The sequence below is a fragment of the Eulemur rufifrons genome, chromosome 29 (assembly GCF_041146395.1).
Source record: "Eulemur rufifrons isolate Redbay chromosome 29, OSU_ERuf_1, whole genome shotgun sequence".
Lineage (NCBI taxonomy): Eukaryota > Metazoa > Chordata > Mammalia > Primates > Lemuridae > Eulemur > Eulemur rufifrons.
The window spans coordinates 50,464,577-50,489,864 of record NC_091011.1 but is presented as its reverse complement, the minus strand read 5'-3'; the positions used below and the strand labels follow the sequence as shown (position 1 = coordinate 50,489,864).

The 25,288-nt window shown below is 32.9% G+C and overlaps 2 protein-coding genes across 8 annotated transcripts in view; one reads left to right on the top strand and one right to left on the bottom strand.

Moving 5' to 3' along the window:
- RUNDC3B (RUN domain containing 3B) overlaps positions 1-17,363 on the top strand; it is a 116,313-nt gene extending 98,950 nt beyond the window's left edge. For all 7 annotated transcript variants that reach the window (XM_069462048.1, XM_069462051.1, XM_069462049.1 and 4 more), the window contains 2 exons: positions 5,022-5,143; positions 17,218-17,363. In XM_069462048.1, the coding sequence (XP_069318149.1) occupies positions 5,022-5,143; positions 17,218-17,363 (268 nt within the window). The remainder of the gene's footprint in view (positions 1-5,021; positions 5,144-17,217) is intronic.
- Positions 17,364-23,021: 5,658 nt separating this feature from the next.
- SLC25A40 (solute carrier family 25 member 40) overlaps positions 23,022-25,288 on the bottom strand; it is a 43,041-nt gene continuing 40,774 nt past the window's right edge. The window contains exons 11-12 of the mRNA XM_069461917.1: positions 25,089-25,169; positions 23,022-24,700 (exon numbers count right to left, since the gene is read on the bottom strand). Coding sequence (XP_069318018.1) covers positions 24,588-24,700; positions 25,089-25,169 — 194 coding nt within the window. The 3' untranslated portion in view covers positions 23,022-24,587. The remainder of the gene's footprint in view (positions 24,701-25,088; positions 25,170-25,288) is intronic.

Genomic DNA, 25,288 nt, shown 5'->3' with positions numbered 1-25,288 from the left:
ACATGTGGTATTTGTTTTTCCATTCTTTAGGTACTTCACTTAGGAAAATGGTCTCCAGTTCCATCCAAATTGTTGCAAAAGACCTTAATTCATCCTTATTCATGGCTGAGTAGTATTCCATAATATACTCATACCACATTTTGTTAATCCACTCATTAATTGAAAGCTATTTAGGTTGATTCCACATCCTTGCAGTTGTGAATTGTGCTGCAATAAACATTCAAGTACATGTGTCTTTTTGATAAAATGACTTATTTTCCTTTGGGTAAATACTCAGTAGTGGGATTGCTTGATCGAATGGTAGATCTACTTTTAGTTCTTTGAGGAATCTCCATGCTGTTTTCCATAGAGGTTGTACTAATTTGCAGTCCCACGAATCAGCGGTCTCCAACGCTTTTAGCACCAGTGACTGGTTTCATGGAAGACAATTTTTCCATGCACCGGAGCTGGGGGAATGGTTTTGGGATGATTCAAGCACATTACATTTCTTGTGTACTTTATTTCTGTTATTATTGGTCACTTGCCACTCACAGATAGGGCTTTGATATGAGTCTGCAAGCAATTGATTTATTATGGTCTCTGTGCAGTCAAACCTCTCTTAATCTGTTTGCAGCTGTTCCCCAGCACTAGCATCACCACCTCAGCTCCACCTCAGATCACTAGGCATCAGATTCTCATAAAGAGCATAACATAGATCCCTCACATATACAGTTTACAGTAGGGTTCACACTCCTATAAATCTAATGCCACTGCTGATCTGACAGGAGGCAGAGTTCAGGCGGTGATGCAAATGATGGGAAGCAGCTGTAAATACAGAGGGAAGCTTCACTCACTCTGCTGCTGCTTACTTCCTGCTGTGCAGCCTGGTTCCTAAAAGGCCATGGACTAGTACCAGTCCACAGTCCACGAGTTGGGGACCATAGCCACCAACACAGCGTATAAAGTTCCTTTCTCTCTGCATCCATGCCAGCATCTATTGTTTTTGGACTTTTTAATAAAAGCCATTCTAACTGGGGTAAGGTGATATCTCATTGTGGTTTTAATTTGTATTTCCCTGATGATTAGTGATGTTGAGTATTTTTTCATATGTCTAGTACTAATATTTTGGCTTTTAATTTTTCTTAATGACTTTCACTTCGGATGTATTCAGAGTTCTCCTTCCCATGTGTGTCTTTCAAACATTTTTGGAGTAGGAGTCTGTAAAAGTCTTTTAGAGCTTATAAATTGGACATTGACCTGACTTACATATATCCTTCCCTATCAGGCTTTCCTTGGATCCCTCTGTTAATTTTAGTAGATTAAGAAACTATAGATATTCAACTATAGCAAATGATTATTTTGTTCCTTAGACATATTTCTATGAATATAAACCAAGAATAAAAAGTACATCTCTATCTCCATGTAAATCCAGGTATGCGTTGTATATATATTTGTTTTTATTTTCTACATGTGGATAATGCTCACCTCTTTCTACGCATCACACTCTTTGTTGCCCAGTGACTACCAGATAATGTTAATTATTATTAACCTCAACACATCTGTTGGGCAAATAAATGATATAGACTACCTGTATCATTACTTCTGATCATTGATGTACAATGTAAGATTATAGAAAAATTGATTAAGTGAATTCAGGCCTGTTGCTCAGTTTCCTTGTAATTTGCCTTTATTTGGTACCCAGTCTCATGTATAGGAGTTTGTATTTGAGTTGTGTAAAAATGTTTAGGCCAGGCATGGTGGTTCATGCCTGTAATCCTAGCACTCTGGGAGGCCAAGGTGGGAGGATTGCTTGAGGTGAGGAGTTTGAGACCAGCCTGAGTAAGAGTGGGACCCCGTCTCTACCAAAAATAGAAAAAACTAGCTAGGTGTGGTGGCACGTCCCTGTAGTCCCAGCTACTCGAGATGGTGAGGCAGGAGGACTGCTTGAGCTCAAAAGTTTGAGGTTACAGTGAGCCATCATGATGCCACTACCAAGGGCGACAGAGAGAGACTCTGTCTCAAAAAAAAAAAAAAAGTTTAAATAGATATTGAATGTAGGAGATTTTATTATATGCCAAATGCCCATGACATATGTCATAATTCCTAAAAGTTTAATTTAAATTTTATGTAACAATGGAATGGCATAAACTACAGATTTTTTTTCAAAATCTATGATTCTATCTTGGGTTTTTATTTTGATTAAGCTAGTGGTATATTTTCAAAATCCTAATCTGAGAAATAGTAATAGCTGTTAATCAGATTGATTTGTCTGGTGAGTTCCATTTAAGTCTTATAGTGTGATGTTACTGAAGCTAGAATTCTAAAATAGTACTTAGTCTTGACCTTTTCAAGACAGAACTTCTATAGATAGTTTACGTCACAACAGGATGTTTGTTGAATGGAGCTACCAGTCACATTGGAAATCAGGTAAGAACATGGAAACCAAACCCATTCTTTGCCATTATTGAAAGCAACTGAACTAGTTTTCTTTTGGATGGTAGGTTTGTAGTCATTTTCATGTAATGATGTTATTCTTAATATCTTTTAAATAAGGTACTTAATTTGGGGTTGGAATTTTCATTCTGGCTTCACAATATCATTGTCTAGCAAATTCTGTTTTTACGTTCAGTAGCATTTGGTTAAGTCTATATACTCCAGAATTGTCCATTAACTGTGACAAATTAAAGGGCAGAAAAGTTCCAAAATCTCTTTGTATTTGGAAGTGTGATATTCTAAAATAGCTTCAGTAGGTCATGCAGAAAGCTCATTTCATGTTGCCATATCAGGGGCTGCTTTTACAGAGTTTCTTCCCTCTAGTGAGTGGCAGTCCTTGAGATTATTGGAAATGTGTGTTGTCAAACTTTCGGTGCTTACTTAACACTATTCAAATGAACTTTATATCTTTTTGCATCTGGGTATTTTGTTGTTTGAAATATTTCTATACATAAATTTTTAAATCTAAAAATATTAAATTTTTTATGATGAAAAATCTGTGTCAGAAACTCATCTTAAGCCATCATGCAAATTAAAAAGTAAGCTTTATACCTATTGGGCACAGAAAAATACCTTGGAAAAGAAATTTATTTATAGGTTTGGAATGTATTACTAAACAAAAAAAAAAGAAATTTATCTATAACTGCTTTTTAAATTTCAATGTCCTTGCTTTCTTCTACAGCTAAAGAAATAAGGTTTTAATGAAAATCAAGTGAAATTTTCAGTGATATTCTTAAATATAGTATAGTTTATGTGTTCTATCTTAACAAACAAGGCTGTTCTTGGAGAAATATTTCTAATAAAGTAGGAAGCCAAATCCTTACTTCCTGTATTGGAGAGGAAATAGCATAGTGGTTAAGGAGACAGAATTAGAGTCAGACTGCCAGGTTTAAATCTCATCTCTTTGTGCCCTAGTTTCCTCTGCTATGAAGAGGAGGTAGTAATAATTCCAACTTCTTAGGGTAGTTGTAAGGATTAAATAAGTTCATTATATATAAAATATATAGAACAGTGCCTAGATGTTGTAAGTGCTATATAAATTTAGGTATCATTTTTTATTACATATCATGTAGCTCATATAAGTGTTATCTGTTGTAATTATCAGAAGTGTCCTTCAACAGAATTTCCTGCCACTTGAATATTATAATTAAGGACTTTTATTTTTTTATTTTTATTTTTTATTTCAGCTTATTATGGGGAATTAAGGACTTTTATGCTCTCAACATTTGAAAAGTCATCACATTATAAAGTGAGAACACTGTTTGCATTGTAAGCTAGTAAAGTTATTTCATCACCTCATTCTTCATTTCTTAGAGGGAAAAACAAATATTTGCCAGTCATATATATCCCCTCACTATGAAATCCTATAAAATCATAATAAAATTGATGGAGAATAAGTACAAAAGCAATTAAAAATAACTACTGTTTTGGTAAACATTGGGCTCTGCCTTGTTTTTTTTTTTAATGGTCAATCTGATTTTAGTAAATGAGTATTTCCACTCCACCTTCCTCCTCATTTTAGATGGTATCCTGATAAACATAAAACAGAAACTGGACATAAATATTCCAACCATATTTAACATATGTGTTTTTGATAAATCTGTTACTGAGTCTATCCTCTATCCTATATATGAAGAGCGATAACTATGAACTAGATCACTTAAAATATATGTGCTTTCCTATAAAACTTACCATAAAACATATTTCTAGGAAATTAGATGGGGTTTGGCTACCTTGGGAAGTAGATGCTGAACTTGGAAAACACATTCCTTTTCCTAGGTCATTTATTTATATTTGGAAATAATAATGAACTCTCTTCTCTTCTGTGAAGTATGAATAACACCAAAGCTGCATATATCTTTTGAGTTGGTTTTATCTTGAAGAACGAAATATGAGGAAAGGTTAATAACAAGATTTCATTAACTTTCCATGTACAACTGAATTTATCCCGTTATATATCTTACTTTTTAATGAGTTTAATAGAAAATGGGCCTCAAAACAGCAGATAGATGCAGGAAGAAGGTTAATCATCTTGATGGTATAATAATACAAAAAGGTATTTTATTACCCAACATTTTTTTAAATTCTAAATTAAAGGAATTTGTAATAAATTTTGTGTTATATAATAATATCAAAGCATTGTAAAATTCTGAAATGCTTAAGCAACACTAGGTCGTTATTATTCTTAATGTCAATTTTGTTTCTACATTAAGAATAACCTGCAGACTTTCTGTTCTTTGAAAATTGGTAGTAACCAGAGATTCCCATTTCTTAGTCATACGGATAATAAAAAATTGGCATGAGGATTTTGTTTTGGCAGATTTTTTTTCTTTTCTATTTTTGAGTGGATTAAACAGATACACCTCCAAAGAAGGTAGAGGGGAAAGTGTAATGGAGACCATACTGAAACCAAGACTATGAAGCAAAATTTAGGGGGAATGTTGGGGAGAAAATAACCAGAGAGTCAACAAATTGAAAATTATTAAAGAATCTCTCTGTAAATTCTTTGTGAGAAGAAATTCAAGTAGTATTTCATCCTTATTTTACAGGAAAAGTTATCAAAGTCTTGACCAATTATCAGCAGAAGTTAGCCTTTCTCAGACTTCACTGGATCCAAGCCAGTCACAAGAAGGAGATGTAAAACAAGACACATTAAATTTAATCAGTGAAGGTAAGAACAAAAATCTATTTGAAAGTTACTTTTTTCTGCACTGTCTATATTATGGTTGCAGACGATTGCCAGAGAATAACATAACATCTCTGTAAAGCATACTAGAAATGCAGCTGTCATTATGATTAAAAATGGTATACCCTTATTTCTTTCTTTCTCATGTGCTTGTGGCTAACCTCAAAAGACTTGTCTGTAATTGGTACCCTCGTTTCTTACTTTCTGGACTCTTTTTTACCCACTCCAGTTTGGCTTTTGTATTGATCAACCACTACCATATTGCAGAGAACTGCTGAAGTCAGTTCCTGTCTTTACCCTATTAAACTTCTCGGCAGCTTTTGATATAACTACTTCTTTGTTCTTGAGTCACTTTTCGTACCTGATTTTTTTTTTTTTAGTTCTCTGAATAACTTCAGGAACAAACATAAAAAATGTATTATTTTTTCCTATTACCACTTTCAGATGTGCATTATCAGCCTTTCTTCCCATTAGGTTGCATCTTCCTGAACAACATCTTGGTCCCATTCCATAACTTTTCAGGCTACTTTCAATAATATGGTCCCATTTCAGTTTCTAAGACTCAACCTATTCAATTTTAAACTTCAATAGCCTAGTTAATTCAAAGCTCTTTTCTTTCCCTCCCCCAGCGGAAGAAAGATAACTCTGTACCTTGGAAACCTGCATTCTCCTAATGTCTCCAATTTTTTCCCTGCCTTTTCTATTGCAAAATGGTAACACCATAGGCATTATCCTAGATTGTACTCTTTCTCCTTACAATTACAGTGAATTTATCTACAAGTCCTGTCAGCCCTCCATACAAAACATGCTATGTATATAGACTCATCATCTTCTCTATTATACAACCGTACTCTCAGCCACCTGCAGCCAGCCTGTTGGCTGGACTAAAGCCACAGCTTTTTCATTGGTCTTTCCTCTCCCATTCTTGACCCTTCACAGACCATTCTCCACATAGTAATCAATGATCTTTTAAAACATAAATCAGAAAATATATTATAACCTTGCTTAAAACTCCCCAGTGGCTTTCAGTGGCGATTAGAATAAAATCCAAACTGCTTATCATGATCTCCTGCATGATCTTCTTCTTACCAGCTTCTGCCTCATTTCATACCATTCTTTTCCTTGTTCTGTATGCCCCAGCAAACTGACCTTCTAACCATTCCTTCAGGCTGGTTCCTTCCTTGACTATCTTTGTACTTGCTTTTCCCACTGTTCTGAATCTTCATTCTTAAGATCTTTGCATGGTAGACTTTATCAGGTGTGTGTTCAAATGTCATCTTTCTAAGACGCTTTCACTGCCATACCTTAAATAGCTAGCCCCATCCCCATCTCCACCCCATCCCATACTCTATTATATTGCCATGCATTCTATTATGATTCCTGTCTGTACCCCCACCTTTGAAATTTAAACTTCATGAGGTTAGAGATCTTATCCATCATTTTCACCAGTGTATTACTGGTATTACTAGAGTGTGATACCTCATGGGCAACTATTAAATATTTGTTGATAGAATAAGTATATAATGAATGAGGGTCATAGAATGTGAGAAATAAATTAAAAATTCAGTTAACCAGAAGTCTTAAGCACTGTGAATGTCATGTTGAACTGAATTTTCTGCTTCCTTTAAGTTGAAACGTTCTTCAAAGGGCCTTAGTAATATCTTAGTAGATAGTTTTTTTGGACAAATCCAATAGTAAATTGGATTTAGTGTCATCTAGAATATGTATATTTTAAAAACTAATTCATACTATGAGTGGATTTATTTATGATGACTCTTCATCTAAAAGACACATTTATTTAGGATTTTAATCAAATTTGTTAATATCAACAGGATAAGAGTGATAATGAACAATTTGATACTATAAAAACAAATGTATTGGGTTTAAGAATTCAAGGTTAAATAACAGATTAAAAGTTACAGAATTTCTACACTCAAATATCTAATAAAATGAGTTTAAAAAAGTAAAAATCAGCCAAAAATTCACCAACTGCAACCCAAAAAGAAAGAAAGAAGGTTATAAAATAAACATAATAGACTAAAAATACTGGTGATCAGGAAAGAAACGTTCTCATGATAAGTTGGTGAGATTCCTAGAATTCTCACCAAATATCTCCAAATCTGGCTTTAAAAAAAAACCCCAAAAACTAAGGAATTTTGTATAGCTGAGGTAATGGCAGTGATACAAATTTGAATAAAAATATCCTATAAAAATATAGTAAAGAACAAGAAAAAATAAAACCATAGAAAACCCAAGCCCTCAGCCTTTAGAAGATACTAAATAAACAAACTTCAAATTGCCTGTGAATAGAAAAATAAACACCAAATTCAAGCAGGCTCTCTTTGCTCCCTTTCATGAGCAAATGGGCTCAGGAAAAGCTAAACTGTGCAAAAGAAGGAACTGGGATGTTAATAGCAGGCCTAAGTTGAGCAAAAATCACCTCCAGAAAGAGAAAGTCAACCCTAAATGTAAGAATATGAAAAAAGTGTCCTGGTAGAATGGACATGTAGGATGCAAAGAAGCAATGTTAAAATAGTAAACTGAAAACTAGAAGAGAGCTAAAAGAAAGACAACAAGCTATTTTGGAAGCCACATAGTGGGGAGGGAAAAAAGTAAAAGAGAGAGATTAGGATTGTGTAAAAAAAATTTAAATGGAAAGATACACATTCTTTTCACTCATAGCACACTTCTCCCTCAATTAAAACCATACACTAAGGAAACCATACTTTGGTACACTGATAGAAAAGGATGCTCTTGATTTAAAAATTTCATGAACATCCAAATCAAATAGACTTGTCCACAGAAATCCTGAAGAGCAAACACTGTCTATACAAAAATATTATTTTTTTAAATCACATAAATTGAGAAAAATAATTCAGCTGATGAAACAGTAGTGAAGTAAAGCAATAGTGACGCAGGAAAAAAAATTAATACAACCATAGGCTGGGCATGGTGGCTCACGCCTGTGCAATCCTAGCACTCTGGGAGGCTGAGGCGGGAGGATCACTTGAGCCCAGGAGTTCAAGACCAGCCTGAGCAAGAGTGAGACCCTGTTTCTACAAAAAATAGAAAAATTTGATGGGCTTGGTGGCACACGCCTTGTAGAACCAGCTACTCAGGAGGCTGAGGCAGGAGGGTTGCTTAAGCCCAGGAGTTTGAGGTTGCAGTGAGCTAAGATGATGACACTACACTCTAGCCCAGGTGACAGAGTGAGACTTGTGGCTCCAAAAAAAAAAAAAAAAAAAAAAAAATTAATACAACTAAATGAATAAATTATATTTGCCAGCTCAAAATACTAGGAAAAGAACAATAAAGTAACCAAAAACACAAGGAAGGAGATAATAAAGATAAAGTTGTAAATAAATGAGAAAATGAGATAGAGAATAGAAAAACAGTACATCTAGTTAACAAATCAAGAAACCTGGTTTTTTGAATCAACAAACTATAGACATAGCTAATTATAAAAGGGAGAAAGCACAAATAAAAATAAGAACTGACAAGGGGAAACAATCATTGAAAAAGAAGTTGTTTAAAAATCACAACAGACTATCAAATACTTTGAGACCTCTATGCAAATGAATTTGAAAACCTAGATGAAATGGATAGTTTCCTGTATAAACACACTTTACCAGAATTATATCCATCAGAGATAGAAATCTTAAAACAGGCCAACTTCCAAAAAAAGAAATAGAGAAAGCTATTAAGGAACTACTCCACAGAAAATGGCCAGACTCACAGATTTTTTCAGGGGAACTCTTTCTAATTGTCAAAGACCAAATATTCCCAATGCTTCATAAATTATTATTCCAAAGCATGGAAAATGAAGGAAAATTTTATAATTATTTTAGGAAATAGGTATAACCTGATAAATATAGTAGGAAAAATAAAAAATTATAGATAATTATCACCTATGGATATTGATATAAAATTTCTAAATAATGTAATAGTGAACAGAATCTAGCAACACATAAAGACCATGATATACCACGACCAGGTGGATTTATTCCAGGAATGTGAGGTTCAATAGTGTAATTCAATAATAGGAAAACCATTAATGTAATACACCATATTAATATATCTGAGATAGAAGAGGCTGTCTACACAGATGCCAAAAAGCCCTGGACAGAATTCAATACTTGTGTGATAAAAACATTCAAGAAAAAAAGTTTGAAGCATACTTTCTTTATATGAATATGTATGTATGTGTGTGTATGTCTTTTTCCTAAAGGTAGCATCTTACTTAAAGGAGAAACACTTACATCAGGAGCAAAGTAAAATACCCATTGTTTCCACCAATATTTAACATTTTACCAGAGGTATTAGTTAATGTATTTAAAGAAGAAGCTTCAAGTAGAGACATGAGAATTGGATTTTTGCAGATGATTCCATGAACCTGAAAAACACTAGACAAATAACTTAGAATGTAGTATTATAAAGTAGCAGATATAAAATTATCATATAGAAATCAATAGCCAAACATGCACAAACAATAACCAGTGAGATAATCTAATGATAGGGGAAAAACAAATTAAATAGTAAAGAGAAGATAAAATACTTAGACTTTGCACATTTCTTGTTAAATTTGTTCCTGTATATGGAAAACTATAAATTATTTTTAAGAGACACAAAATTAGACTTGAGCAAATTGAAAGAAATACTTTGTCACTTTTCCCTAAATTAATTTAAAATTAACACAATCCTTCATGTGCTTTTACTTTCTAATTCAGTAATCACACACCTAGGAATTTACTTATATTTAAGTACATCTTAAGTATAAAAATATGTATATACATGGTTATGCTCACTTAGTAATCCTTCGTATTCTATACTTTTTCCTGAATGCTTATCATATTTTAAAGAATTTCCATAGATACCCCTTTTTTAACATTTAACTTTTTATTTTGTGATGATTATAGATTCACATGTAATTGTAAGAAAAAATATAGAGAAGGGTACTGGGTGTACCTTTAACCCAGTTTACCTCAGTGGTAACATCTTTCAAGCCATGATCTTGAAATTAATACAGTTTACTGATTTCATTCAGATTTACATGTACTCATAGTGTAGTTTTATGCCATTTAAGCACACATGTCAATTAGTGTTTACACCACCACAGTCAAGGAACAGAATAGTTCCACTGCCACAAGGATCCCTTGTGCTGCCCTTCTGTAACCACAGCCACAAACTTCCCAGCCATACCTGGTATCTTCCCATCTTTAATCCATGTCGTTACTATAATTTTGTCACTTCAAGAGTGCTATATAAATCATACCATATATGAGACTACTCTATATAGTGTGTGTGTGTGTGTGTTTGCATATATATAGTTTAGACATATACTATATAGACTTTTGGGATTGGCTTTTTCTACTCAGCATATTTCACTTGAGATCTTTCCAAGTTGTATGTATCAATAGTTCATTCCTTTTTCTTTTTGCTAAAAGTATTCCATGGTGTGGATGTACTGTAGTTCTGTTTTGTTTTGAACAATTCACATGTTGAAAGACATTTGGGTTGTTTCCAGTTTGGGGCTATAAATTGCTATGAAAATCCCTTTATAGAGTTTTGTGTGAACATAAATCTTCATTTCTCTGATATAAACACCCAGGGGTACAGTTGCTGGGTTGTATGATAAACTGCCAAACTGGTTTTCAGAGTAACTGTACCATTTTGCATTCTTACTAGCAATGTATGAGTGATCCAGTTTCTTCACATCCATGTCAACATTTACTGTTGTCACTATTTTTTATTTTGGCCATTTCTGATAGGAATATACATGGTGATATCTTATTGTGGTTTTAATTTGCATTTCATTGATGGATAATGATGTTGAACATCTTTTCACATCCTTATTTGCTATTTGTGTCCTTTTCAGTGAAATCTCTCTTAAGGTCTTTTACTTGTTTTCTAATTAGGTCACTTATTTTCTTTGCTGTTGAGATTTGAGAGTAAAACTGATGCTTGTAGTTGAAAAAAGCTCAAACACAATAGGTAAAACAATGCATGTTTTTTTATACTCTCTAGGCTTAGAGTAATCTTTTAAAAAATATTAACTCTTGGGGTAAAAAAATTTTTTTGGAAGTTCAATATTTTTTATTGTCTTTTTCTTATATTGAATTCCAGTTAAAATGAACACTTTTTATTGAAAGATATTTTTGACATCCCAATTTTGCAATATTGTTTGTTTTTCTTTCTGTATGTAAGCTAGATGATAGTATCTTTTAAATTTGTTGTGTGCTTTGCTGCCTTGATTAAATTCTTTATAATGAATATGTCTTTACAAGTATAATATATGGTTTTTTTCCCTCTTTTTAAGAAAACAAAATAAAACTGGGAGCCAAATATGTCAAGATGTTAAAAATGGTTAATTTTGGGAGTGGAAGTATAAATGTTACTTCTACATACCTTATGCTAATATTTTTATTAACATCTCCATCTGATGAATCTTAAGAAATGGAGATTTGTTTCAGAACTTGAAAAAAAAAAGCAATTTATGTATTCTAAAATTTGGGTTAAGCAGAAAAGCAATTTTTTCTTATGCCTTTTAATAGTTCCAAAACTTACATTCCTCAAGGACATATTTAAATAAATATTATAGTAAAAAGGGATAAAACAAAAAGCAACTCTATATTCTTACTGATTGTTAAATACAATTTCAGAATTTAAATGTACTGTAATCATTGAGAGAAAAAACTGAGAATTATTTTTTTTCAAGAAGCATTTATAAACCCCTCATATGTAACAAATATTATGTTAGTTACTGCATTTCATCAAGTCTAAGGAAGGCCCTGGGTTTTAAGAGACATCATTATTTTACATACCACAAAAAAAGAAAAAAAAATGCCAACAATTAAACTATGGCACATTTCCATATCTTTTAACATTTTTATATTTATTTAAAGAGATCTTGACTTTCTTTAACATTTTTTATTTAAATATAATTCTCATAACATAAAAGTGACCATTTTGAAGTATACAATTCAATGGTGATTAGTATATTCACAATTTTATATAACCATCGCTACTGTCTGATTCCCTAATATTGCCATCACTCCCCAAAAAAGCAGCCCTGTACTTATTAGTACTCAGTTACAATTCCCCCTCGCCTATTTCCTGGCAACTGCTAATCCACTTTCTGTCTCTTTGGATTTGTTTGTTCTGGATATTTCATATAATGGAGCCATATAATATGTAGCTTTTTAAAAAAGTGGGGTTTTTTGACTTAGTATGTTTTCAAGGTTCATTCACATTGTAACATCTATCAGTGCTCCATTTCTTGTTATGGCTGAATAATATTCCATTGTATGGATATACCATAATTTGCCTGTCTGTTCATCAGTTGGACATTTGGTTGTTTCTACTTTTTGGCTATTATGAATAATGCTGCTGTGAAGCTTTGTGTACAAGTTTTTGTATGAACATATATTTTTATTTCTCTTGGGTATATACCTAGGAATGGAATTGGATGTATCATGTGTTTGACCATTTGAGGAACTGCCAACCTGTTTCCCAAAGTGGCTGCACCATTTTACAATCCCACCAGCAATGTATGAGGGTTTCAATTTCTCTACACCCTTACCAACACTTGTTATTGTCTGACATTTTGATTATAGCCATCTTAGTGGTGTGAAGTAGTATCTCATTGTGGTCTTGATTTGCATTTCCCTAATGAGTAATGATGTTGAGCATCTTTCCATGTGCTTTTTGGCCATTTGTATATCATCTTTGGAGAAATGTTCATTCAAATCCTTTGACCATTTTAAAATTACATTGTCTTTTGTACTGATGAAGTGTAATAATTCTTTATGTATATTCTGGATACCAAATCCTTATGATATGTGAATTGCAAATATTTTATTCCATTCTGAGTGATATCTTTTTACTTTCTTACTAGTGTCCTTTGACTCTCAAAATTTTTAATTTTGATAAAGACCCATTAATCTATTTTTTCTTTTGGTTGCTTGTGCTTTTGGTATCATATCTAAGAAACTGTTGACTTATCTATGGGTCATGCAGATTTATACCCATCCTTCTAAGAGTTTTATAGTTTTAGCTTTTATATTTATAGGTCTTTGATCCATTTTGAGTTAATCCTTTTGTGTGTGGATACATAGTTGTTCCATGTCATTTGCTGAAAAGATTATTGTCTCCCCCCCAGTTAAATGGTCTTGGAACCCTATTGAAATCCATTGACCATACATGTATGGACTTATTTCTGGATTCTCAGTTCTTTTTTTTTTTTTTTTTTTCCTCTTATCAAGTTGTGGTTTAATGGATTCTCAATCTGTCCCATTGGTCTATGTGTTTATGCCATTACCACACTATCCTTATGCCAGTACCACATTGTCTTGATTACTTTAGCTTTGTAGTTAGTTTTGAAATCAGGTTGAATCCCACAACTTTGTTTTCAAAATTGTGCTCTTTGGGTCCTTTGCATTTCCATGTGAATTCTAGAATCAGCTTGTCATTTCTGAAAAAAGGGCAGTTAGAATTTTGATGGGGATTGCATTGAATATACAGATATTTGGGGAGTATTTCCATCTTAACAATACTGTGTTCCAATCCTTGGAAAGATAGGATGCTTTTCCATTTATTTAGATCTTCTTTAATTTCAGCAGTATTTTACAGTTTTCAGTGTAGAACTCTTGCACTTCTGTGGTTATATTTATTCCTAAGTATGTTATTCTTTTAGATGCTATGGTAAATGGAATTGTTTTCTTAATTTAATCTTCAGATTGTTCACTGCTTCTTTTAGACTTTAATCATAGATTTAAAAATTGTATTTCATTCCTATGTGCCTATATAAGGAAAATAAAAGTGAATTCAGTTGCTCAGAGTATTCCTAGAACTTCATATGTTCAGAGACTCTCTCTTCTGACAGTGAGCATGTTTTTCCTCACAATACCATCCTCTGTGTGAACAGTGAACCATTTCTTCAAATAGTACTCGACTGTTACAGGAATTTTCTTTCAAGCTACCAACAAACATCCTACACGTTTTTATGCAGCCACTTCCAATTTGCCCAACTTATAGTTTCATTTTCTTCCTCAAATCAAGTGTTTCTGGAAGTTTAAACATCTTCTCTTCAAAGGCCACAGGAATTCTGTGACAAATTGACTAATATCTTAACAGAAATCCTGCATGATGCATGATTCAGTCACCAATTGCTTGTTGTTTCAAAATTTCTTTCATCTATTCTGGGGAATTTTTCCTACCTCAGTTACATGCTTGGCATGTAATAAGTACTCCTTCTAAATATGTCACAAAGCTTCATCTGCTTGCAGGGTATTTTCCTTTCTTAGAGATTTCTTTTTCTTATAAGCATTCAATGTTATTTTATAAGAAGACAGGAATTGCAGTAATTCCTCTAATGACAAATGTTTGCTTCAGTAATGAAATTTATGTCCAGCTGTCTATTTTCATGCTTTTCTGCAAACTAACAGCTTTTCATTTTAGGGCCAAATTATGTTTTTAAAGGCATTTTAGGCAGCATATAAACTCGGCACTTGGTTAAAGTGATACCGTCATGAATACTTGTGACCAAGTTCACATATGTACATGCAAAAACAACTCTCTCCTAGCCAGACACAACTGTAATACCCATTGGTTCCAATTGTTTGAAATTCTATTGCCTAAAGTGATAACCACCCCTTTTCTCAAACAAGAGGTGACATGGTCCTTACATAACAGCTTCATATAAAATGTTTCCTATATTTATGGGTTTATGATAGGGGATAAGGAATCTCTTTAAATATTCCTTAAAATTAGGATACATATTCACTGCCTCTCTGTTCCCATTGACTTCTTCCTTCCCATTCCAAATTTCTCTTCCTTAAGAGTTGGTGATCTCACCATTCACTTATCAATTCTAAAAACCCTACTGAGTCATTCATGGCTCCTCCCACCTAACATTTTGCTATCACCAGCTCCTACCAGTTTGACTTTCTAAAGATTTCTACTCTGTTCTTTGTCTGTATCCCTTCTACTACCAACCTGGTTCAGGCAACTGCCATAGCCAGTGACTAATTTCCCCACGTCCAGTTTATTATTCTTTATTTATTTACGTACTTCAAAATCATGTTTCGCAGAGCCCCAGAGTATTTAAAATACAAACTAAACATGTAATTCCCTATGTCAAAGACTTCAGGGACTCCCTTCTATACAGGAGTGTGACCAAGAATGCAGTCTCTGAATTCAGAGGGCTTTTATTTCAATTATTTTTTCTTACTGTGTTTATGGCCTTCTTGGGCACGTACTTATCCCCATCTACAAAACGGGGATACTTATAGGTTTTACTTATACATAGTTAGCAGTAAATCTTTTTAAAAGATTCAGGGTCCATAATGAAGTAGAAATGGAGAAACTATTCAGAACAGTTGAATCCCTGGAAATTTAGCAAGAACTCCAGAGAGCTCATTTTGGCCTAAAATGAGTCTCTAAGCTTAAACATTAAAAGGGTGTTTAGAGCATATATACCTTTTGATCCTAACAGAATATGGTAAACATTTAAAACCTGAATGTAACAAATACTATTCCATATCTTTTCTAAACAGTTATATTTTCCTATATTCTACTGGTCAGCAAACTATGAAGTTAGATGGCATAGCCAGTCATGCTCTGGTGTCTGTTCCCATTTCAAAGGAGAGAATAGGCTCAGAGAAGATGCCTTACCCAAGGTCACACAGCTAAAAAGGACATAAGAGCTTTCTTGAGTCCCAATGCAGTTCCACTGAATCACTGTTCATCAATTATTATTTAATGAGCATCTACTGTGTGCTAGACACTGGCAATATAATAATGGAGACAACAAAGTCCATGTCCTTTCTCTAAGAGTTTATAGTCTAATAAAGGAGGGAGCATCCCCACGGTTACCATACAGTATGACAAGGTGGAGTAAGTACAAAGGACTATGGGAACACTTCAGAAGGGCTGTTTGAAACAATATATAATATTCAGAAACATTTGATATGCGGCTCAGCATATACTTCTGTAACTGTGAGTAAAACCCCAGTTTTCCACCTTCTTTGGAAACCTGCCAATTTTCAAAGACCTCGGCCTTTCACAGCCCCAAGCAAACCACTTACAGCTGGTATTTGCACACTGGGTATAAACTTAGTTCTGGAAAGGACTTGTTTTACCTTGGCTGTGGAAACCTTGGCTTCTACCATTCCTCCTTTATGGGTCTACTGAAGTTCAGCACTTAGCAAAGTTCCTGATGCATAGTAGATACTAAATAAATGTTCATTTAGTGAAGATTTCTTAAGTGAACACATCAAATCTTCCTATTTAGTTGGGGCAGTCTGATCTGACCAGGATCAATCTTCTAATGTATTACCATACCAAACTGTGGATTTCCTGGTATTTCTGTGGTCTGGGCACTGTTACTGTTATTTAGATTTTTATTATCCTTTACTAACTTAATGTGAACATGTTTGCCAAAAAAATTAAACACTTTATATTTTATTGGTATAAATTTATAGGGTACAAGTGTAATTTTGTTCCATGCATAGACTGCATAGCAGTGAAGTCAGGGCTTTTAGGGTACCCATCACCAAGTAACATACCGATAATTTATCATCTCCCCCCCCCTTCTAAGTCTCCACTGTCTATCATTCCATCTTCTACATTCACATGTACATATTATTTAGCTCCCAAATATAAGTGAGAACATGTGGCATTTGTCCTCTGTCTGTCTGATTTCACTTAAGATAATGGCTTCCAGGGCTATCCACGTTGCTGCAACAGACTATTTTATTCTTTTTTGTGGCTGAATACTATTCCATAAACATTTCATTTTTGCTCTAAAACATGGTTATCTCAAACTTCCATATATTAGACTTTTTATAAGAAGCACAAATAATCTTGTGTAATGTTTTTTTTTTTTTTTTATGGGTGATACTGAAACTGCTGAAAGATCAAACATGTTGAGATCTTTGACTTCACAGCTAGATCTATGTGCAATACCTTATAAGTATGGAAGTTTCCTAATGGTTTTAGGATCTTATTGGTATCAATTTTGAAGGGCTATTAATTCTTTGTTATTTTATCCTACTTTTCAGGTAAAGAAGATACTCCTTCATTACTTGGTCTCTGTGGGTCTCTAACATCAGTGGCAAGTTACAAGTCTCTAACAAGCCTAAAATCTAACGACTACCTTGCAAGTCCTATAACAGACATGGCAAGTCCAGGCCTAACTCCATCCTGAAAAATTTTACGTAAAAGCCAAATGTTTTTATGTTGTAAATGTTCTGTTTACATAAGTTTGACTGCTGGGAAGACTTTTGAAATTTTACATTGTTCTGCTGTGTGTCCGGAATTCTATTGCTTAGAGACTTCAATCCACTCCATGTAAACTTCTGGGTGAAAAACATAATAATGATCCTGGCATTTTTCATTTTAAAAATTCTTACATTTATCATTGAGGAAGTTTAAAAATGAATGAGCTTAAAAAAACTTTCAAAGACCCTCCAAATTAATAATTCATTGCAAACTGTACATATTTATTATTCAGCTGATTTTTATATGTTTAAATGTATCTTAGTGGCCAGAGACTGAGTTTAAGGTTTTATTCTAGAGACTTAAGCTAAATATTTTTTCACTTTTATTCAGTGGTTAGATTTTCAAAAAAAGGATGAATTATTAATTTCATTTTTTCATTAATTTCTCATAAGTTCTAATGTTTAAATACCTTGTTTTTAATATCTGGGGAAGGTTCTCAGCTGCATTTTCACAGTGGTTTATTCAGTTTTTCTTTAACATTTATCATTTGGTATCAACATTCCACTTAATATTTTATAAATTTTATAGGAATGTGCCTGTTTAGGCAGTTACTGACGTAATTTGTTAGGCCATTATAGTACAGGCAGTTCCTGGGTTACAGATGAGATAACGTTCCTGAGAAAGTCTTTAGGTAGGATTTGCATGTAACTTGGATCCCTGATTAACAGCACGTATATGGTAGTAATAATAACAATACTATAATGGCTCATATGTGGTAATAATAATAATACAGTGTCATACTGTAATCTAACAATATCCCTGTAGTGTAGTAAGAGGTTACAGAAACTATTGTGCTCTTTTTAATTCAAACAAAACAGAACATAAAAACAAACTCATACAAAAAGTTTAAATAGGTGATAGGAGAAATTTCAAAAAAAGTATTAAAGGTTAACGATCACCTAATATTGCATCAATGTCTTAATGTCTTGCTTAGTGGAAGGGGCATTTTTGAAGCAAGAAGGCAGGTGACATTAATCAGCAGATGATGGAAATGGTGCAGGAGAATCAGGATTTGATTCTGTTGCTGGAGACGGGGAGCTTACCACTGAAGTTGATTTCTTGAAAAAGGTATCTAGGGTTGTTTGCACAGCATTTTTCTTTTCTTTTTTTTTTTTTTCATCATAAATGGCCTTGTAGCAGCTGATGTTCTCACTAACTGCACGGTAAACCTTTGTAAACTGCTCAATGTCAGTACCTAGCTCCTCAAGCTTAGCAAATCCTGCTTCAGTGAGACAAAAGGCATCAGCTAATTCTTTTGTCATAAACTTTCTTGGCTCTGGATCTTCTGATTCTCATGTTCTTATGTTTCTGTCAGCTACTTTCCCTATGAGACTAGCCACTAGCATAGCATAAAGATGTTGTGCCAACAAACTGCTTATGCCATGCAGGTTTTACATGCATGGAAGAAACTAGTTCCTGAATTATTAATTATAAATTATCTTTAAGGGGAGCCTTGGGAGCCCATTCATTAAATATGGAATGTTGAAAGTTGGGTCATCCATAACCTGGGGACTACCTGTATTTTAGCCCATTTAGGTAAAATGAATAAACTTCTTGTTTTCCCAAGATTTTCTTAAAAGGTGATAAATTTAAAAATATGATAAAGTATACCCCAAAAGTTGGAAACATTTCAAAATGTAGAACAAATGTTGAAAAACTATTTTATCAAGAAAGAGTTCAAGTTCAATTAAGGATTTCAGAAGCTTTTAAACAAAGATCAGTAGGGTAATCACCATATTTAACAATAAATATGTCTGACATATAGTGCTGGCTTTTTTCCTTTTTGTACAACAATGAATTTGTGTCTGTGTTTTATAGCCGCTATCATTAATCATACCATAATCTCATTTTAAAACTGATGTTAAAAATCCCTACATTTCTATAGGTAAATTAGTTTTTTTTAAAAGCTATAATCTGTATTTTAAATCTTTTTGCAATTTTTGAAACAGCTACTTTCATCCCTAAAAATTCTACCATATTGAAAATGTGTGGAGTATATTTTCTATAGTAAGTAATATGAAGAAAACATGATTAGTTGTGCCAAAGAAGTTTTATATATTGTTTACATAAAGAGGCCACAGTACTTATTGGGGATTTCCTAGGGTATTTTGTTTATTAATAAAACATTACACTCAGGCTTAGTAAGCTTTGACGTAATAGGAAGAATGTTCCTCTTAAAACTATTTTATTGAGAAGAGGCAAGAAGAGCTGAACTTACTGAATTCATTCTTTGTTTCAGAAATGCAAGTGGGGTAGTTCTCTGTAATATTTAGAACTTAGTATCATAATTTGGAATTTAAGATAATAAACAGTAACAAGGCCAGTCTTATATATAAGACAGTACAAACAATGCCACTTCAGGGACAAAGGAGGCCTAGAAGCCCTTAAAATAAGTTATCTTAGATGTGCCAGAATACACTTAGAGCTTTATTATTTTAGCGTAAGACTTTAATACTTGTAGAAATGCAAATATTCTTGAGAAATGGTACCTTTATTCTCAATTCAGTATACCTTATTGTGAGTGAGGTATCCAAAGCAGTTTTTAATCAGCATTGAGGATAGCAGGAAGGTATAAAATGAGGACAATGGAAACTTTAGAAGGAGTGAGGAAATGGATGAGGAACTTTGAAAATCTTAGGCTGGTTTGAGCACTATTGCTGCTTTCCTAAGAACCATCAGAATGTTTAAATGCTTTTTCATTCATGGTCCACTCTCAACTGACACTTACTATCCTTTAGTAATTAAAAAAATTGTTAATTTTTTCCCATACATTTTTTATAATGTAGAAGGAAATCCAAGATTCCATAAATGATAAAAATTTTCAGATTTACCTAATGTATACAGTAATTTGTGCATTTTAAGATGCTGCTAAATGCAGATTTAAACATAACATCTGAGGATCATGACTTTTCCTCCTTTCTTGGAGCTCTTGGTATAAAATTCATCTGCTGTTAAGAAATAAGGTTTCTACACAGTTCATTTCACACTAAAGATAGTTTGTTATTGTTTGCATGAGGAAACAGTATATGTCTCAATCTTTAATTTTAGGTGGTAGTGTTTACAGTTTACACCCCCCAAAAATGCTGAATTACATGCCAATATTTCCATGTGTATTTTGTTGCCTTGATGTACTATACTTGTTGCATGTATATTAAACATTTTGTACCATGCATTAGTGGTCTTATTTTTTCCTTGACAAAAAGTTACCTGATTCAAGTTGTACACTGATTTTTGTTTCAACAAATGTAATATTCTAAATATGAAGAATATTAGAATTTTAGAACAATATTACAATTCTAAAATTCTAATATAAAGATGGAATTGGACAAATTCTTATTTCAACTCGTATCAAATTAAACACTTTTTAGATAGTAACATGATATACTTTAGAATACAAAACATCTACTGAAGTGGTGGTACAGGTTAGTAGTGGTTCTGTGGTAGTGTTACTAATTATGTAATAGTCATGTTCATTTTCTCACCTGTAAAACAGAATCATCACCAGCTTCTTTGCCTATGTGATGGCACCTGGATGATGTCAGCATTAAATGAACTCATGTATGTAAGTTTTAAAGAGATAAATGCCAATTACAAGCTGTTACTAATTATGATTGGCAGAAACCTTACAAAAGTAAACTAAATCAGTTAAGTCATTTTTATTAGCTTTATGTACAAGTTTTCAAGTGGTTATAAATGTGTCTCAAATTTACAACTGATTAAAATCCTTTGTTGTTACCATTAAGTAAAATGTCTAGATTTTGCTAAACTAACATTGGATTACCTCTGAAGTGTCAAAAGCCTGCTTTAAACCTCAGGGTTCTTAAAATATTTTAAATCAGTTCACTTTGCTCTTCTGTAAGCAAAGCAGCTTCTACTTAGCATTAGCATTTGTTCTTTTTAACTGATAGGAAGGGGAAGATAAAATTTTATTTTTGTCATTATGGCACATTTTAAAAGTATACTTCAGTATAAACCAAAACTTTTAGATTGTTTTCCTATTGTCTTCTATTTCTTCCTTTGGCACACAAGGCCTCTGACCGTATTTCTGATCTGATGATCTACCACATTCCCCTGTACACTTTGCTCAATCCACAAGGACTAAATTCTGTTGCCTTATTGAGACTCCGAGCATGTTTAATTGGATTGCTGGTCAAGCCAAGTCTTAGATTTCCGGACCACTCCTTCTCTGCCCCCAGGGTTGAGTAAAGAACACCTCAGATTTCCCATAATGCCCTTTGCATACTTCTGTCAATCACATCTTGGAAACCTCCTGTGGCCAATGATAATCTGAAATGTCTTCGTATCTCCAGTGCTTTTTATACTACCTACCATATAAAAAGTCTGAATAAATTTTGATAGATTAAAAAATGAAAGCAAGACAAAGGGAGGGAAGAATTTAAAGGCATATGTGGTTAAATAAGCATAAATAGTTTTCACAGAAAAAAAATTATTTTAATTCCATACCTACTTTTTAAAAAAGTCAGATTTGTATTATATTAGAGGTCACAACATCTAATACTTATATTCAAAAGAATTGTTCTTAAAATTTTTACATTTAATGTGAATGTTAGAAAATTTAAATATTAATAGAATAAAAACTTTCAGAAACATCACATTACCAAGAACAATGTAAAGACTCTGTTGGCAAATACTCTCATTCCTGCAACTTGTGTATTGAAAAGACTAGAAAGCCCATATGGCTGAAAGTTTAATTTGTCTACTGATCTGAAGTGAAATTTGGGTATATTCCTCACTACCAATTATAGTTCCATTATTTTACAAGACAGAACTTTGGGAGAAATTTTAAATTTTAGTATTTCAGCTATTCCATCACAAAAGTTTATCCAAGTACTCTTTCAATACAAAAATGAAGTAGTTATTATGGCAAAATGCTAAAATAATTTCTAGTAATTTTGGTTGCTAATGTATTTTAAAAGTATTAATGCTTCTTTACCACTTAAGTATAGAGAAAGCTTCAATTCAGTTTTCTTTTCATCAGTTACATTGCATGTTAGTAATAAAATGTGTGAGAAAAATGACTAGGCAACTAGATTACTTAACTTATTCATAAATAAGAATCTTCCTCAAGTGCAGTACTGGGGGAGAGAAGGAAACCTTTCTCATATTCATAGGTTATATTAACTGGAAATATGTGACTACTTTTTGAGAGCACAGTACTAAGTTTCCTGCCTTTTTCTACCAATCAATTATTGATAAGCATAGCACAACCAAAGTAAAATTTAAATTTAATACTGTTAAACAAGTGTTCAAGATAAACTCTGATATATATGTATATAGTACATTACATAATGATTTTATATTAAAATATTTAGAAGCACAGTGATAATTTTAAGAAGATATAAAATATTTTAATGACAATACCAGTCATGAATAGTTATACTTAGATGGATATGTATGTTGCAAATTTAAGGTAAATCAACATAGGATAAAATAAACACAAAAGGTTACATACAAATCCTATGTAGTTTATTTCTTGTGAAACATAAACACTTTTCTACTATAATACAAAATGCATTAATTTCCCTACTGACACTAGAGAAGATCTGTCACCTAAATATACTACTTCATTTTAGGGGAGAAAAAACGCTTCACATTTTCATAAAATACACGTAGATGGCAATAAAGTGCTTTTTCTTAGTGGATATAGAACCTGAGAAAATCTAACAAAAGTATAAAAAAATTACCATTTCTTGCCCTGCCATCATTTTTTATCTCATTCCCACGTACAGTCATATGCTAGGTTATTTAATCACATACAGTAACTGAAAGCAGTTTCTTCAAGGGAACAGCTTCTTGTTTAGTCTCTTGGTCTAGCATCCTAATGTGAGATAGCATAAAATCAAGGGACATTTTGGAAGTATTTTGTGACTTTTATCGTAGTAATGATCTCTACCTTGTTAGAACAAGGCAATAGAAATGACCAAGAGAACTCCACAAATGCTGATACTTGGATTATAAGATGGCCAAAAACCGCAGGCCACTCCTATGCCCAAACTTTTTTTTTTACTAATCTAAATACAATGTGGTTTTTCCACTGCATACCCAAGCTTGACTAAAGTGAACATTTTATTACTATAAGTAAAAAAAACTCCCTCTCTTGCAGAAACAGTAGGAATATAAGGTCTTTTGTCATAAAAAATGGCAGGATACACATTACACAAATGATGTTTTGATTCATAAAGATCAAATAGCCACACCCTTAATCTGAGAAATTCTAATACATGTGAGGCCTTAAAACAGCTACATGGGGGAAAAAACCTAGTTCATCTGAATTAAAGAAAATAACAGATGTTTTGTAAATGTGAATAATGCTATGTAATGACTGCTTTCTATTATCTATTTTATTGAAATACTTATGCACATGATTTAAATGTGCATAAGACTTAGGCTTGTTTTTTGGCTGGGCACTGTGCCTCACGCTTGTATTCCTAGCACATTGGGAGGCCGAGGCAAGAGGACTGTTTTAGCTCAGAAGTTTGAGATGAGCCTGGGCAAGAGTGAGACCCCGCCTCTACTAAAAATAGAAAGAAATTATCTGGACAACTAAAAATATATAGAAAAAATTAGCCAGGCATGGTGGCGCATGCCTGTAGTCCCAGCTACTCGGGAGACTGAGGCAGAAGGATTGCTTCAGCCCTGGAGTTTGACGTTGCTGTGAGCTAGGCTGATGCCACGGCATTCTAGCTTGGGCAACAGAGTGAGACTGTCTCAAAAAAAAAAGAAAAAAGACGTAGGTTTTTTTCCTCTAGACTCTGTACATCATTCAGCACACAATTCAAAAAGTTCTGATGTATCTGACATATTCCCAATAAGATTAATTTACACCAAAACATACAATATTAAACTCTCAGAAACTGCTTTCAGTGCTAACGAATAATTTACATTTTTTCTTATAAGAGTGCTCAATGATTGTGATTTCTGGAATATCTTTTTCATTATCTCCAAAAATAGGATAAAATTTACTTTAAAATTAGGATTATGATTTAGAGGTAGAGTAGAAATTATTTATTTAAATTATAGGAAAGAAAGACATAAAATCATTGTAAGAAAATAATGGTGAACAAAGTTCTTGCCTAAACGTCTCCACCTTATTTGGCTGTAGTTGTTATTTCAAGTTGAAACAGCATTACTAGTATTGCTGCCTTCGAGCATTTTGTTTCTGGAAAAAAGCCTTTCCAAATTCATATGTACTGATCATAATGGCACAAGCAGGAGCGATTTTAATTACTCGAGGAATTAGGCCTGAAAAAAGAATAGGAAAAAAATCAGAACAAATTTTATCTTATTTTTAAAAATATAATTTATTTGGCTTCACTCTGATAATGATCAAATTAAATGAAGTTATACATCAAATTCTGCACCATAAATTAGTAGCAAAGGACAGGTCAAACTACTCACTTCCAATTTCTTCACCTCAATCCATATTACATTATATGGAATTTTTTTACCTTGTTGATACAAAGCTGTTATTTAACATTTCTTTTTAACTTATCACAAAAATACAGTATTTAGGAGAAAATACTAATTGTGGAATGTTACCTATAACTTCCTCCTGAAAGTTAATTTTAGATGATGACAAGTTTAAAAGTAATGATTCTATTAAATAATTTAGTAAAGCAAATATTTTTACCTGTAAATAATCCAGAAAATCCATTTTTAGCAACAATGTTCTTCATTATAACCCAAGTTGACATATGCAAAGGCATAGAAACTAAATGTTAAAATAAAGAAATAATGCTATTATAAATCACAATTTAATAATTTCTAATATAAGTAATATACACATAAAATAGTGTTTATGGCTTTTCGAAGTATATCATTTCATTATAA